This window comes from Dryobates pubescens, chromosome 6 (assembly GCF_014839835.1).
Source record: "Dryobates pubescens isolate bDryPub1 chromosome 6, bDryPub1.pri, whole genome shotgun sequence".
NCBI lineage: Eukaryota > Metazoa > Chordata > Aves > Piciformes > Picidae > Dryobates > Dryobates pubescens.
Genome location: NC_071617.1, coordinates 17,853,091 through 17,869,527, shown reverse-complemented (window position 1 = coordinate 17,869,527; position 16,437 = coordinate 17,853,091). Strand labels below are relative to the sequence as shown.

The 16,437-nt window shown below is 40.5% G+C and overlaps 1 protein-coding gene across 7 annotated transcripts in view; it reads left to right on the top strand.

The window, feature by feature from the left end:
* ARID1B (AT-rich interaction domain 1B) overlaps positions 1-16,437 on the top strand; it is a 333,914-nt gene that overhangs the window by 236,203 nt on the left and 81,274 nt on the right. For all 7 annotated transcript variants that reach the window (XM_054162697.1, XM_054162694.1, XM_054162693.1 and 4 more), the window contains one exon: positions 1,065-1,308. In XM_054162697.1, coding sequence (XP_054018672.1) covers positions 1,065-1,308 — 244 coding nt within the window. The remainder of the gene's footprint in view (positions 1-1,064; positions 1,309-16,437) is intronic.

Here is a 16,437-nt window from a genome sequence, read left to right as displayed (position 1 = left end):
ATTTACTGACCTGGTTTATATGTGGCAGCTCTCTGCCTCTTGTTTGCATCTCAGCTCATTAACAGAAATAGTAACATGCTTCTTGACTTATGCCTTGCCAACAGTCACAGAAGCACAGCTTTGTGCTTTTTTGTTTGTGTGAGATTTTTGTGTGGTGCTTAGGAATTAACATTTTTCTTGACAGTTAAGGAGCACATACTTGCTTTGTCACAGAGTTCTTGACATTGTCTTCCATATTTGATTTTACAATGATTTGAAAAATAAATAAATTATTCCTGCAGATCCAAAGACAATGCAACTCTTGCCCTGTTACAGCTTTGGGGAATATGCCCAGCAGTTCCTAGCTAAAATTCACATGTGCTTTGGCCTATGGAGGAAATTGCAGCAATGATTAAACTGGTTAAACTGAAATGGTTTATCAGTGTAGTCAAATGAAACTCAAGAGAAACTGGGTTATATGCTAGTAATGGAACAAATTAGAGAAGCGTCTTTTCTTGCCCTTAGCTGGCCAACAGGTCCTGTGCTGCTGCTGAGGTGAGGGCAAGGCCTCTTAGGACTCTTCTGCAAGGTTAAGGAGCTGCATGTGAGTGTTACAAGGACTGAGTATTTCACACCCTTCTTCTCTCCTTTTGGTGATGGTTTAAAAAGTGAAGTGTGTAAGCTGTGATTGCAGTGGTAGCAAACTCCAAAATGAAATACTGTGTGCAAGTGAAACTGATGTATCATTTTCATTAGTTTTAGTACGCTCAGGCAGAATTTGTGGCATTAATTTTGAAAGCTTAATCCAGATGGAAAAGGTTAAATTCAGTGTTGAGTGAATTGGGTTCCAATTCATTTGTTGCCCTTGCTTCTTCTTTTTCTTGAAAGAATTAGACATTAAGTGGAGTATTTTATATACCATCCTCATTTTCTGCCATGTTCTAACTACATGAACCAATGTTGCAGATAACCTTTCAGTTACCTGCTGCAATAAGTAAACAAGTGGACCTCGTTGCCATGCCACCTCTTGAGCCCTGTAGCCTGAGTATTAGTTTATGTGACTTCTCATGTTCTTTTTTCCTCAGGATTTATCTGGATCCATTGATGACTTGCCGACTGGAACCGAAGCAACCCTGAGCTCAGCTGTTAGTGCTTCAGGCTCTACGAGCAGCCAAGGGGAGCAGAGCAACCCTGCACAGTCTCCTTTCTCCCCTCATGCTTCTCCACATCTCTCTGGCATCCCTGGGGGCCCATCACCTTCCCCCGTAGGCTCTCCCGTTGGAAGCAACCAGTCAAGATCCGGCCCCATTTCTCCAGCGAGTATTCCAGGTAAGTTTGTTCCTACAAACAAAATTTAATCACTAGACAGATTTACTGAATAAATGATCCTGTGTTCTAAATTAATTTATTTTCTGAGCATCCTGAATTTTCAGGGTCTTTTTCAACAAAAAATGCATGCTTAAGCAGGGGTCAGTTGCATGTAAATAAACTTCATCTGCCAAGCCCTTGGAATGCTCAGTATTCTGAACTTGAACCAATATATGTGTTTGATAAATGTCTTTATCATCAACTAATATGAATACTTGATCATACGTTTTGTGTTTGGTTTGTGTGTCAACTATTTGATGCCTTTTTTCTCTGTATTATTTACAAGGCCCTTTTTTGGCTTTACTGTGTACTTTTGTTGGGTTTGGCTCTTGGCCTTTTATGGTGGTTTCAGACCCATAGGATAAGACAGAGATTCCCCAACTCTATATTGTGATAATATAATTTAGGACATGAGTACAGTATATTATTTATTTCTTAATATATCCAAAGTTCAACAAGTAACTAGTAATCTAGACCCCACCAGTAAGAACTGAAATGCCAGTGACATGCTTTCCACTTGCTTTCTTGTGCCACAGAGAGTATGTCACACAGTCATTGATGTCCATTCAGAAATTTGTGAAAATCAGGATAATCAGAAGTGGGGGGGAGGGAGAAGGCATGCAGTAATTCCAATTTTTACCTTGTCCTCACCCATCTGGCATATTACTTGCAGGAGGTCAGGCAGCAATACGTATTTGATATTTCAGAGGAGTTTGTTCTTTTTCTCATGCTCAAGGTTTGGATGATTTTCTGATGTTTTGAATACTAGGGGAATTCCTAAGTGTGGGAGAGTGCTGACATTACTCTAGGGATAACATCAGTTGCAGGCAGAACCATGAAAAAAGTCAACATGTTGCTCAGTTAAAAGAAACAAAAGTAGTGATGCCTTTTCATTAGATACACTGCAAAAATGCAGATTAAGGTTCAGTAAGTAGCCTGTGATTTGGTATTCAGTGCAAAGGTATCTGTGTAAAATGTGTGTACATCTTTGTATACAGAGGTTAAACTAGATAAGCAAAGAGAAATAACCTCAGTGCATGCAGAAATGTTACTTGCTACATGTGTCTGAGCATGTTGAACCATGATGCTGCATGTGCACCCTGCAGTTATTTCTTCCCTCTCCAGCCACTCTGACCAGCAGCACATGCACAGATGAGGCAGGAATACTGGGGACAGCAGCAGGAGGAGAGTATTTTCATGATGTGCAGTATGGTATCTTTGTATTTGTAGCTTATTTCTCAGTACGTGGTGCAGAAACTCATGCCTATTGTTGAGTGAAGCCACACAGTCTGCCCAGCTGGAAAGGTAATGTTTTCCCACAGTCAGATTCAGGCAAGTAAATGGATTGGCATTTTAGCAGCCTGATTGCTGAATAGGGAAAGAATATTGTGATGTTGAAAATAGCTTCACTGCAGCCATGACAGATAAGGACAGGAACAGGACAGTGTGTAGGGAAAAGTAATAACTTTTATGAAATCAATTGATCCCTGTGGGGTAAAAATAGAAGGGCTGTGGGCCCAAAGGTCAGGGTCACTTCATCATTTCAGCTGAGCTGAAAAGCTCATTTTTTGACTGGCCTGGTGAAGCGTATTGCCCCTTCACACAAACTGTGCCACCATTTTGTGTGGTTCTCTGGTCTTGTGTAGTAACACAGAAGCTGCTCTTCCTCAGGAAGGATTTTTATCAATGATGCTGAATCAGAATCCCCTGTCACCGTTTCCCCAGTGTGGGCAAGCTCCTGGTCGCTGCGGCTCTTTGCTAAAGGTGAACTCCCAGGCGTGAGCTGATGCGGCGTTCTCCAGAGGGGAGCCAGGCAGCTGCGGTAGCACTGCTGCTGCTGCAGCAGCGTTTCTCAAGCTACAAAATGACATGAGCAAGGCTGCTATTTAAAGCCTGCCACTAGTGGGATGCTGCCGTATGCTGGGGCTTTCAAGCTGTATGAATTAGACTGTGCTTTCACCTAAGTGTGTTCTCACCATTGTGCTTCGTTACTAGGGCTTTGGTAGCTTTTTTTATCAGCTATGTTCATGAGACCCTGTGAAAAAGTATCACAGAGCTTGTTTGCATTTCTGTGGCTGTTTGCAGCATTCAGGTTGTGGCCGTTTTGAAACACAGATTGTGTAGCACAGCATCTCGCCTTCAGTAATTTTGTTCACTGCTACTTTCCTCTCCATTCTCACCCTACCCTTGTTTGTTCTGACCTCATTCCTCGCCTATTACCTCCTGCGATGTTGTGCCACAGCTTCTCCATGTGACATAGATTGGCTCTTTCAATCATTCTCTCTCCAGCAAGTCATTGTGAAATGAGCAGCTGTTGTGTTGCTGATAGCTATGGCTAGGGAAAGCCAAAATGTTGCAGGGGGTTCTTGGTGGGAAGGCCGTTAAAGTAAAGGTGTTGCTTTCCCAGGGTTTACTGGAAGAGACGTGTCCTTTTCGAGATGCCTCCTTCCTTGCAACAAAATTGAAGATTAATTTAACATCAAAAGGGCAGACATACAGCCTCCTATTAAATCTCCCAAATGGCTGATTCTCATGCACTGCCTGTTTAAGCAGTCTCCCCACCCCATCTCTAGCCTGCCGCCCCACAATGCTTTCTGCCACACACCGCGAATTTCACAGGAATGGACTGGCACAGGCAGCACTGGCATTGGCATGTCCCTAGCTCAGTGGGCATTTCCTTCCTGTGCTCCCTGAAACACTGTAGGGATATTTTGTGTGGTAAGTGGCACACATATATACAGCTTTTGTTTCCATTTACATTACTAGAATAGACCAGGAAGATTAACCCCTATGAGCAGAAAAAGCAACTGTGATGAGTTTTGTTCAGAAAGGTAGTTTTCTCTCAAAATGTTAACACATCTTGTTCAGATGCACATTCCTTGTAAGACTGAAATCCTACCTTTATAATTTGTAGGGATTCAAAATGGCATTCTGATTTCTGATTAAGTAGATCATTACTCTGCTTTGCCAGGAATCCCGATCTCTTTATTTTGTAGCCATCTTCATAATTAGGGTATGTGTTCTTCCAACGAGTTAGATGTGATGCCCTGCACTGGTTTGGGTCTTGAACTGTGCCTGATTCAACCCTAAACCATTAGTGGAAGCTGACACAGCACATCATCAAAATGCACTGCTGTTGCCAGAAGATTTACAGGCTGTTAATTTCACTTTTCTGTCTCTTTTTTTTTTTTTTTTTCCCCTCCTTTTCCCACCATTCCATTAGTTTACTAACAAAGCAAAAATGTAAATAAGCTAAACTCCCCTTTCTCCCCCCATCCCCAATTTTGATCTCACTGGCCAAAGGCTTTTGTCAGCTCTTTCTCCCTTGCGGTGTAAGCAACAAAAATTTTTAATATTAAGAGTTCTGTGGAAGATTGCTGATAGGCCAGGAATCCCTTAACCCATGATGGACAAGCCAATTTTGTACAAGTTAATAGATTCTATTATCTTGAAAGCTCTGCAGCATTTTTATCTGTTTAGAAGAGAGGAGTGCACTATAGTAATAACAAATTGCCAATTCCATCTTTAGAAACATGTACAAGTTGGTTTTTTTTCACATAGATTGGTATTTTGACTTGCACTTTTAATACATTACGTTTACTTTCTTATTTTCATTCTGTTAAGCATCTGCTGCACCCTTGTTTTTATTACAATTGTATTGATGTCTTCTTTCACCAAGGAGATTGCTACAGTTGGAGTTAATAATTTTCAGGAAGAAAGCCATGTGTGGATGCTCTCACTTAGGAATATTGTTGTCAGTCATCCTAATGTAGGCTAACCAGTGGTCAGCACCCTACTCTGATTAAAAAGACTCCCAATTTTTAATTCTGATAATTATGTAAGTCAGTGGATGTGCCCCATGCAGTGATCAACTTTCCTCTCTGCAAACCTGGAGGTCTTCCCCTCGTGTGTTGGTAGCTAGCTGGCTTGAAATCCAGGACCTGTCAGAATCACAGAACTGCAGGTAACACTCCAAGCAAAAAAGTGAGTGGAATGTCCAGAGAGAGCTGTAACAGAAAATCTTGCCTTGGTGTGCAGGCTACTCAATGTGTGGATAGACTAGAGTGACTAACATACTGAGAGAAAGGAAAAACATGCAACAGTCTACCATCATCCAAAAGGATATTTTAATGCAAAAACCTGAATAGGAGTGATGCTTTCTTTAATACCTTATAAAAGGAGAAGCCTAAAAGTAGATGAGTTTCCAAAAGAGGCTGCAGTAAGATAAGCTGGTCAGACAGATCTTGTTTTAAACAAAATTTGGAAAATCCTTTTGCTTGGAACTGAGCTGTTCCACATGCTTTACTCCATTTGCCTTCACTACTGGTATGTTATATGGCATGGACTCTTTTCAGACATTATTCAAGACTACCATCTGAGACTGAATTTGTAATACTGTATTTTTTGTTGAGGTTTTTACAGATATCCTAAAATAAATGCAAAACAGGAAAGGGGACTATATCCTTGCAAAATGGACATGATCCCCCTGTCTAGAAAGATTATTTTAACACATCTATCAATATTTCTCCCTTGGTTTCTCTGGAGGCAAAAATCTTGCAACAGCTTGTTGTAAGGAAGATGCATGCTGTTTATTGGCACCCAGACCAGCAAAACACAAACCACAAAATGCCATTGACGCAGCTATGTTCTGAATCACTGCTAGTGCACAGAACATCTATTCAGCAGTTTTTCAAATCTAGAATACTTGCAAGTGAAATATGTGAATGTTTCACATAGCAGTATTTTAAACTCCTTTCTTTTGAAGGCTTTGAATAACATTTAGAGGGTTTTTTGTCTTTTTGACAAGAGGAAAAATCAGCAAATAAGGCACTCTAGTTCCAGGCATTGCTTTTAGCATATTGAGCATCTAACCTGTGACACCTATTAGAATTCAGCCCTGGTCACAACTAATGAGTAATCTGTTGTCTGTCTCAAGGCTTCATGAAATAACTACTGTCTCAACCTAGTTTCTTGAGGACAGTCCATGCTACAAAAGACTTTATGAAAACTGCTGTCATACTTGCAGGCTGGCCAGAGAGATCAAGGAGGTGTCCTTTTCCATAGAGGTGGTCTTTCCAGAACAGATGCAAGAGGTGAAATGAGACAGACATGCTGTTCAGGTTCCTTCTGCTGGGTTTTCCTGATGGCAGTGGGTTTCATATTCCAGCACCATCAACCTGCTGGTTTTCATCAGCTCAAAGTGTCAGATAGGAAAACAGTAGCTCACCAAAGCCAGCATGCCCGGGGGTGGTGGTGGTGGTGTAAGTTTTAGTGACTTCAGTTAGTTAATACCTGATTTATCAGTATTGATATTTAAGTCACACATTTCAGGTTTGGTGTTTAATTGCTGTATGACAAACATTTTTCCCAATGGACTGAACATCCTGTAGGGCCCATGGAAGACAGCACTAAGGGTCATCCAGCACCCTAGAAAGGCTTCACATAAACCTCCCCCATAAGGCGAGATTTGTATCACCCACATCCCCATAACTGTCCTCTGCCCCACACCTGGTTTGTTGTGCCAGGGTTCTTCACCATCCTGTCAGTTTCTGAACGGCCAGCATGGCAGGGCATCCACTGCTGTGCACGCTGTGGCAGCACACGTACAGCAGGCCACTTCTTGTAGCTCTGTGAGTCATTGGTAGCCCCATGCTGGTATATATCCACCTAGAGTATGATAGCTGTTGAAATCCAATTAAAATCTTTGCATAATTATGCATGTGCTCTGGCTCACGTAACAAAATTCAAATACACTTGACCACAGCCGTGAAGATTTGATGGGTATGTTTGTTGTTAGTTTTAAATGTATACTTAAGGCCATCATTGGACAATTGTTGTTTATATTTAATCCTTAACTTGTGTATTGCTTTCTAATGTTTTGGGGATTTTTTGCTCAAATCACTCAGTTTTTGTCAAGAAATTTAATGCAGCATACATTTGGATTTGAACATTTGAGGGTTTTTAATTCTGTCATTATTTGGCTATACAAACATAGATTGTTTTTCCTTCCTTTTGTTGCCAAATAGGGCATTAATTTGTGTATTATCATAAATTAAAAGGTTGTCTTTCATTCCCTCATCCTTTGTATTGCTAAGCTGTGATTGATGAGTGAATTGGAGAAGTGTTTTTGTTGTTGAAGACAGACAATTGCTTACACCTACAAAAAAGAAAGCATAAATGTCCTTGGTGGTTTGGTTTCTGTGATGGGATGGGAAGATGCAGTTCTGAGTTTGTCGGTGGTCTGTGGATCATTGCCATTTAGAGATACTCAAAGTGGCTTTCATGCTTCATAGTTAGTGTGTGACTTGACTGGATGGAGATGTGTTGCATCCCTCCTTAGAAGAAGGAGCAATTGCAAATATGACTTGGATTATTTCTGGGCTAACTAGAAAGTAGCCATTTAGCCTCAAATAAGAACATTTTCACTACCTTCCATTAATGTTTGGGGGTTTTTTAATTAATGAAAAGCAAGGTATTCTCTCTCTTCAGTGGGGACAAAATTCATCCAGATGGAGCTGTGGCTTGAAGGATTTGAATGGCCCTTTGATAGCATCACTCCATAGATAGATATGGAAGTCAGATTGCAAAGTGGGCTTTTAGAAAGCAAACAAAAAAGAACTCACTCTGGCAGCAGACTTTTCTGTTTGTTCCCCATCTACAGATAGCAGCGGACCCAAATTATTGTGATGTGTTGATTGATTACAACCGTTAAGTTTCTCAGTAATCAGTTCTATCACTTATTCTCAATCCATGCCTGCACCTTTGATTTCTCTTCCACAACAGGGTGATGTGGGTTGTCGTTGACTAATGAAGAACAGAATTGGTTTCGGCATGAGACAAACGGAATGCCGACACCAATCGCAAAATGCATTAATCTTTAATAATCCACATCTGCATGTTTATAAATGATATAACCAGTGCTTGCTAACGTAGATACTCCCCCTTCCAAACAGAAGCTGACATAGAAGTTGGCGTTTGCAAACTGAATGAGAGGCACGTGGCTGTGCGTGGTGTGTGTGACCTTGTGGAGGGAGCTCGCCAGATGAAAGTTCTCAGTTGATTAAAAATACATGAAGAATTGCTCTGCTTCTGTACTGGTCTTTGGAGCTTATCAGTGTCAGGCAAGATGAAATATGGCATGTTATATCTTGTCTTCAGAAAGATCAGTCCCACCAAATGGTTTTTGGAAGTCAGTTTGCCTCAAGGTGCTTTTATCCTTTATGCATGCAACTTGCTCTTTTCTCCCCTATCCTGAGAACCATTGAGACCAGGGCTGTATAATATGCAATATAATGCAATACAAAACCCTGGACTGTCTTAAGAGTTCATTCTTTTTGAGGACAGTATCAATGAGAGCACATACAGTTTGCTACTGGAACATCCAATAATCACAAGCAATAGACTAGTGTGGTAAGTAGCAGGCAGGACTAACAAAATAGTTCATTGCCAGTTCACTGCTCTGATTTCCATCTGCTTGCCTGAACTTGAGATAGTCAGGAGGAGCAGGGAGGAGTGAAACTCGCCACTGCTGGTCTTTTGAGTTAATGCCACCTGATAATGAATATTTATTCTGAGCAGTTCTTGTGTGTAGCTGGATTGAGGGAAAAGAAATATGGATAAGAAATAGCAATTTCAGTTCATATTCACTCTTTCCATAGTATCTTACATGTTTTCACACTGCAGATATTATAAATGAAAGTTGATAACCTGGTTTGTTAGAATTCAGTAATGCTAAAATTAGGAGTTAAGGTTTTTATTAGGTTGCAAATACTAGAAGTATATGTCTGCTATGTTTCATGTGGTTCTCGGGCTTTTAAAAACAGTAGACACATGAGAAAAACTCTCTTTATGGTTATAAATGCAGTCTTAGAGAATGAGCATTAATAATGAAAAATTCTTCCTTTTGGAACTTGGATTATCTCTTTAAATGGAATTCTGAAATTCTAAGTTTCAGATGTGTGGCAGGGTAAGGTTTATTTCTCAAAAGAAAAAATGAGACAAAGAAAAGGAAGAAATACTACCCTGGTCTTTGTTAGGAAGTTTTAGATACCGAGCACTTGCATCAGTTACAATTTTATATTCTGTGTAATTGACATTTTCTACAGAAATGGATAGTGGTTTTTTTCTCTAGCTGAAGCATGTGTGTTAACAAACATGTAATGTCGTGTCTCAAGTAATTATGGATGATTAAATGCACACAACCCTTTGTGATTTTTCTGCTTCAGTCTAAATGCAAGCTAAACTATCATTTTTATCAAAGGCTCAAAAGGCTCAAAAGGACAAAGTGAAAAAAACCCAATGGTATGATTACAAGGTTCGGATTGCTCCCTAAAGAACACAGACACTTTTTTCCAACAGCTTTCACAAATTTAAGAAAATATAATGTACAAAATCTAACAGCAATTCCGAGGCCCCTCAGAGGTGTGAGAGAAAGTGCTGGGCAAGCTGCAGCTGCAGCCTTTTCCCACCCCTCTCATCCCAATTCACGCTGTTGCTTTGGAGGCACGTGGTGACACAGAGTGCAAAACATGTGGAGGGGCAGTTAAATGAGACTTTAGAGAAAAGAGGAAAAAAAAAAAGAAGTCAGTGGCTGAGCTTTGAAGAAGTCTGTCTAGTGCAGAGCAGCAAGCAAGTGGGGAAGAAAGGAGCAAGCGCCTCATCTAATCTTTCTCCTGGGGACCCAGGTGGACAAATTGGCAACCTTGTTCACAGCCCTTCCCCCCCTCCTTTGTAGTGTAAGAACTGCTAATCGGATCCATGCTGCTGCAACTGTGGTTAGTTATTAACAGAATAAAAGCAGATTTCTTCAAAAGAACGGGTTGGGGGAAACGGCTATACAAAATTGTAAGGTTGTTAGAATCTTAAATGCACAGCAGTCGGTTTTTCCCTATTCTGAATTAGGCGATGAATACGGCCTTTCATCTGTCACTGTGCCCGTTTCTTCAGAAGGCAGCCAAACATTAAGCTTCTCAAACAAAACAAAGGGGGGAAAAATTGTTTGAAAGAGGAAAAATATTGGGGAGCAGGAAGAATAGAAAAACAAGAAGGAGAAATCAGGTTTTGTTTTTGTTAATTTCGCCTGGTGAGAGAAATACGAGCTTGCCTGCTCTATTCCATTCCTGCGTGCCAGCTGCTGTGAGCCACCATTTCTGAATGTGGAGATTAGAAAAGATTTAACTGGTTGCTATCCTGGGCTGTACCATTCTGGATCTGCCTCCAGCAGAAAGACCCTGGGCTGGGAACTCTTCCAAGTTTAATGGAAATAGTGCATTAAATGAATGCAGAGTGAGGCAGAGGTGAAAGCAGAAGGAATTTGATACCCAAAATGAAACTTCTCATAACTGTAAAGTGAAATTACAGGTCTGGGGTGGGTGTTAAAGAGGATAGAGAAGCAGTGATTCCTAGATTTAGATCAATTTATGTCTTTGCTTATATAAGTAAATAAATGATACTTCCTTAATTTTGAGGAGATCTAGTGCCTTCCTGGTTTGCAGCAGGATTGTGAAATTTGTTTGAGAGGAGTAGTCCTCAGGCAGACAGATGCTTGCTGTGGCCTACTGGAAATCCATTCATTATTTGGGTGAGTCACAGTCTTTTGAAGATTTCCATTGACAGCTTGCTTTGGGCTTGTTGCCAGAGTCTCAAGAAAAAAAATTCTCTGGTGCTTCACTTTGTTCCAAATGCAGAGGTGCCTTCCAGATGGGGCATGGATGAAACAGACTCTCTTGCAGTGGTTGCTGCAGATTTCCCTTCCCCTCCCACACAAAGTGAGCTTTGGCATGGGGGGGGCAATATATTTTCTTTCCTGCTCCTTGCCACTCAGCCCATTGTCAATTTATGCAATACTAAGAATTATTTCACTTTATACTCCTGGGTATTTGTCAAAAGTCTTTGTGCCTTACTCCGAGGTTACAGTCTAATTTGACAGACCCTAGTTTCAGCTACTTAGTTCTTTTTTTCAAAAAGTCCATAATAGAATGAGTTATTCTGTAGTGAGGGTGACATTTGGATGGTGTTCCATAAGTAATAACTTGGTACTACACTCTGAATGAGGATGAAACAAAATACTGAATAGCTACCTCATTCTGTCAGTGTCAACTTTGCTTTGAATTAAATGTCATATCTTGTCAAACAAGTAGCTTCTGGTCATGAAATTAAGATGTTTATGCTATTGCTTGTGTGCAGATAAAAGTCAGAGCTAGGGTTCTTGAGACCACCTTAACTCAGTGTTGCCTTTTTTAATGGGGATTTAAGAGCAATTCAGCACTTAGGTTACAGTGACATCTTTGGAACTTTATTACAACCCAGTTACATTTGCATGTGGTAAATGTAACAAAAATATGAAAAAGAAAACAGAGTGTGACTTTCAGGGATTAGCAATATGAGAATTACATAATTTTATGAGAAATGGGCTTTTACCTTGTGTTGATTTTATGTGGATTCTGAGTGATACATGTATATATTAGGCGGTCTTGTGTCTTTGGAGCATGATGCTTTTGTTTTAAGACGTAATAGGGAAAATCAGGACTGGGCTCAACAGCAGGCTTGTAATTTTGCCTTCAGCAAGTTGTGTTGCTAGCCCCTGGAAACATCCCAAGGCAGTACGACTCTGGGCTTGGTCCTGAGCTGCAGGGTTGAGAGGTGGATGGCAGAAGTAGATTACCAGCTTTGCTGTTGCTAGCAAGGAGTTATTACCTGTAGCAGGGTGCAGAGCAGAGCCAGAAAGCTTGGTGTGAATATGCCATCTGTATACTCCCCCCATGGTGGTTCAGCAGGGCCATGGCTGCTGTATCTCAAGTGGTTCTTGTGTTGCTGGCCTTTTAAAGCTTCCATGCTCAGGTTACTGTATAGATAAGAGGAAGGTTTTGGTGTTTTGCACCTCTTAATTTGTTGGGATATGCAGGCAGCCATTGCTTCTTAGTCAGATGAGTAAGTCCTTTACGAAATGCTGTTGATACAACTGGAAGCTAAGTCGCAATGCATACATTTTTTAAAAAATAATCAAATGTACTTATAAAAGCTCATAGGCTTTGTAAATTGAAAGAGATAACACAAACCAAATGAGCAGATTCCCTTCATAGTACCCACAGGAAAATTTCTTTCCTTTGAGGTCATTTGCACCACACTTTCAATTTCCTGAAAAGCTCATTTAAAACAGTCCCATGCAGAAGCCTATTTATGATCTTTCATTTCTGATGTAGAGATCCGAGACTCAGAATGTCCCTTCCGGTCTGTGAGCCTTTACTGTCACATTGATAGTGTGATATAATCCCATTATTTTATCAGGTTTCATCTTAATCACTACGTTTCCTGGACCTCATTATTCCTAAAAGGAAGTTGTTTCAGATTCCAGTAATGGTTTGATTATCATCTTAAACTTCATGCTTTTTTTCCTCCCTTATATTTAGCTGCAGATACATTTTTAAAAAGAAGTCACAAAATCACAGCTTTAGTTTTTTGCCATACTACATAATACTCATTCTTTCAGCCTTCTGTCACATCATTCTGGTTGCTGTTCTGCCTTCTCGTTCCAGTTAGCATTAGGCTTTCTGGGTTTGTTTCCTCACCTCTACTGGAAACAAGTCTTCTAATTCATTGTAATAAATTTGTTTGATTCAGGGTTACATCAAATGGTTAGTTATAACCATTGGTAAGTTATAACCATTTGTAGGTCAACAAATATGGTCAGCTTTTCCTTCATTTCTATCAGAACTTCCGTTAGAAAAGGCCGATTTCTGGTCTGTGAGTATAGGGGTTTGCATTTTTGTTGCTCCAAGCCAAAAGGTGTTCCAATTTCTTAGATTTTCATCATCTTCTGTATTAAGATTCCCTACTTTGTAATCAGTCAAGGCTATCAATCCAGTCCTAGCTCTTAATTCTTAAATTAGATGTCTCAAAAGACACCCCACAAAAATCTTTAACTTAGCCTTTCCTCCAGCCTAATGTTCCTCTTTCTACACAGGCTGTGAGCGGTCCCCTGCACTCCTGTTAACCAGTTCCAGTTCCTCATACATCTTAAAATTCCTGTGCTGATATCCCTTCTTCCATGCTTAACTAGTAATTTCCCAGGGGGTATCTGTTATCAATGAAGTGCTTTCTTAATTCATTTGTTCAGGCACAATTCTGTGACATATTGTCCACTGGTACAGGGTACCACTGCTAAGCATCCTCCAATGTCATAACAGTGACAGGAGCAAAGAGCCCTCAGCACATATCACAACATTACTGATTTGGGCAATAATTCATCATAAGGACTGCTCTTCAGCAGGATATCAAATGTCTGCTGTCTTTCATGCTAGCTTTCTTGCTTTGTTGGCTCTAAGGAATTTACTTTTTACACCTTAACTTCAGATTTCACGGCTGTAGTCATAATGCAATTGCCATTTAGTGCTTTCCTCAGTCCACTTTTCCACAGGTGCAGTGCAGTCTCTTGCGACATAATTTCAAGTACAGATTTTCAAAGTCTCTTGCAAAATGTTTAAAAGCATTTTTAGCATAATCTTAAAAATAGAAAATCATCTTAGAACTGAGCTATTAAAGCATTTTTAGAGTTCTCTCAACTCTTCAACTGGCTTTAAAGAAAAAAAAAAAGCAGACGTGATACTAGATGGGCTGCTGCTTTTGGTAGTTTTAACAACTAATTTTATAAGATAGCTGTATAAGTTTGGATACCAGTTTGCTCCACTGTTAAATATAGGTGGAAGAACTGATGTAGGAGCATCTTTCCTTTTAACATGCATCAGTGTACTTCCTGTGATTTTTCATAATAAAAATAATGTGAAACATTCATAATATTCTCTTTGTGTGCGTTTGGGCAGGTGGAATATCTTACCAATGTGGAAACAATACCATACAAAACCTCGGAAAAAGTGATCCACGTTTAGTCTTCCATGTGTGTATCGCTGGGTCAAAGGAGGAAGTAGTCTGGCAGTGAAAAATATTGTTGTCCTGTCTTAAATACCTGTAGCATTTTTGTTCTGTAGAAGTTTTCCTTCCCTAATAAAATACTTAAGTCTGTTCATGTATTATTTAAAGTATCTCCCAATAATCCCAGCTACAATACTGGTTGAAAGAGAAAAGGATTAATATAATTTAAAGAAAAGAAATGAAAAATCTTTGAGGTTGTTTCATGACAAAGAAACTTGAAGTATGGCAGGCAGAATCTTCAAAGGTTTTTAAAGTCCTGTCATCAGCTCCCAATCAGTAGGAGTTGGATACCCAAATTAAGAGTTCAGTTTAAGTCTCCAAAGATATCTGGGTGCTTAACCTCCTTCTACCTTCCAGATTACTTCTAAGGATAAAATGGCAATGTCACCAAAAGAATTTAGGTCCAATACTCTCCCATCCAGCACCTGGAGACTTTGTGGCACCCACTGATAATTAGCATAATGAAAACTTCTCTTGCAAATTTGTTTTGTTTATGAAATTGTTTTCTTTTGTGAAACAAAAATTTTGCTTCAAAGCTTTAGTTCTTTTTAATAAGGAAAGAAAAATCAGAAATACACTTAAAATGAACTCATACAGTAGTGTTAATGTTGGCTGAGGCTGATCATTACAGTGAAGTACCAAAACTCTTGAATCTGCATTCTCCAGGGATGCAAAAAAGAAACAATTTGTTTATATTATTATGTCCTACACGCACGGTTTTAGGCTTTGGCTTTCCCAGTTCTTGTTTGCCCATCAGCCTGTGCAGGATAAGGCTCCTGCCAGATAACTGAAATCTTTGTCAGTGTAAAAAATTAAAGGCTATTCAAAGTATGTTGCTTAGCATAGATCTTCCAAGCACTAGCAATGTCTCTCAGAGTTTGCCAAGCCTTCACCTAAAGGGAGATCTCATTGGGAGCCATGTGGTGCAGTCAGGCCTACCTCTGCCTTTGTTTTTTGGTTTTGGTTGGTTGTTTTGGGGTGGTTGGTTTTTTTTTAGTATTTGAAAATATGTTAGATGTTTCAGATCTACTTGAATATTCTGTCTAATAGTGGAGCCTCGGGCATACACAGTGGAAGTGGCACTGCCCTGTGTTAACGTGGAATTGCTGTTTGTTTACAGTCTTGAATCTCTAAATCCTTCCTGTCAAGCAGAAAGCATTCATTATAATGCAGGCACTTACCATCTCCAAAGCTCGCTCTAGAGTGACATCAAAACATAAGCCAGAATATTATTGTCATATGCCTTAGAGTTCATGAATGGGCCATGGATCTCAAAGCCTCGGGCGCTGAGTGGCATGTTTGGTCTTTTGGAGGAGCAATTCTGCCTCTAGTCCCAGTATTTGCATCTCTCAGGCATTTGTCACAGCTGCTCCAAGTAATGTTGACTGTCATGTTTTTAGTACTAATGCACCTCATCGGAATATCTAGGCAGCGGTTAGACTCCACGTTTTATGGGTTTTCTTTTTGTTCTTTATCAGTCTGACTTTTCTTTAGAGTTGGTGCTGAGAGCCAGTTGCTGTAAGGTTGGGAAGTGGACAGGGCAGAGCAGACACATCTGCTTTCCTGCATTTACACCCAACTTGGGGCCCTTTATCGCTCTAAAGAAAGAGCAGCCTCTTCTGCCCCTGTCAGCTGGGCTCCCAGCGCCAGGACTGGCTGCAGCATTCCTACTCCTGCCACTGCGGAGGGCCGGCTGCTGAGCAAGAGGAAATGAGTCTCAGCAGGCTCAGATCTATTGCCTGTGTTTTTATTCTTTCCATTTCTTTCAAACGGAAAACAATCTGAGCAGTTTCCGAGGACGAGGGATATAAATCTGCCAGCTGCTATTTATACTGTGCTTGTCACTACAGTATCTAAATGCTTAAAGCATGTATTTGCTTCCTAACCTGAGGTGTCTTCAGTGTGTCAAGAGCGGGCATGTCTCAGACCAGCAGTGGAGAAGAGTCCCAGGAGACATTCAGGTCTCATCTTCACTCCTGCTCAGGCTGTGATGGCTGGGGTCTTGCACGGTAGGAGGGTGGCAGTGTGCACCACCCTGCTTGACACAGTGTGAGTGGTAACCCAGACAAGTGACTTGCATCAGTGCGATAAGCACCTGCTTTACTATGCAATAATATCAAAAGGCAACATTTCACGTCCTGAGCCTCAGAGGCAGCACTGTGA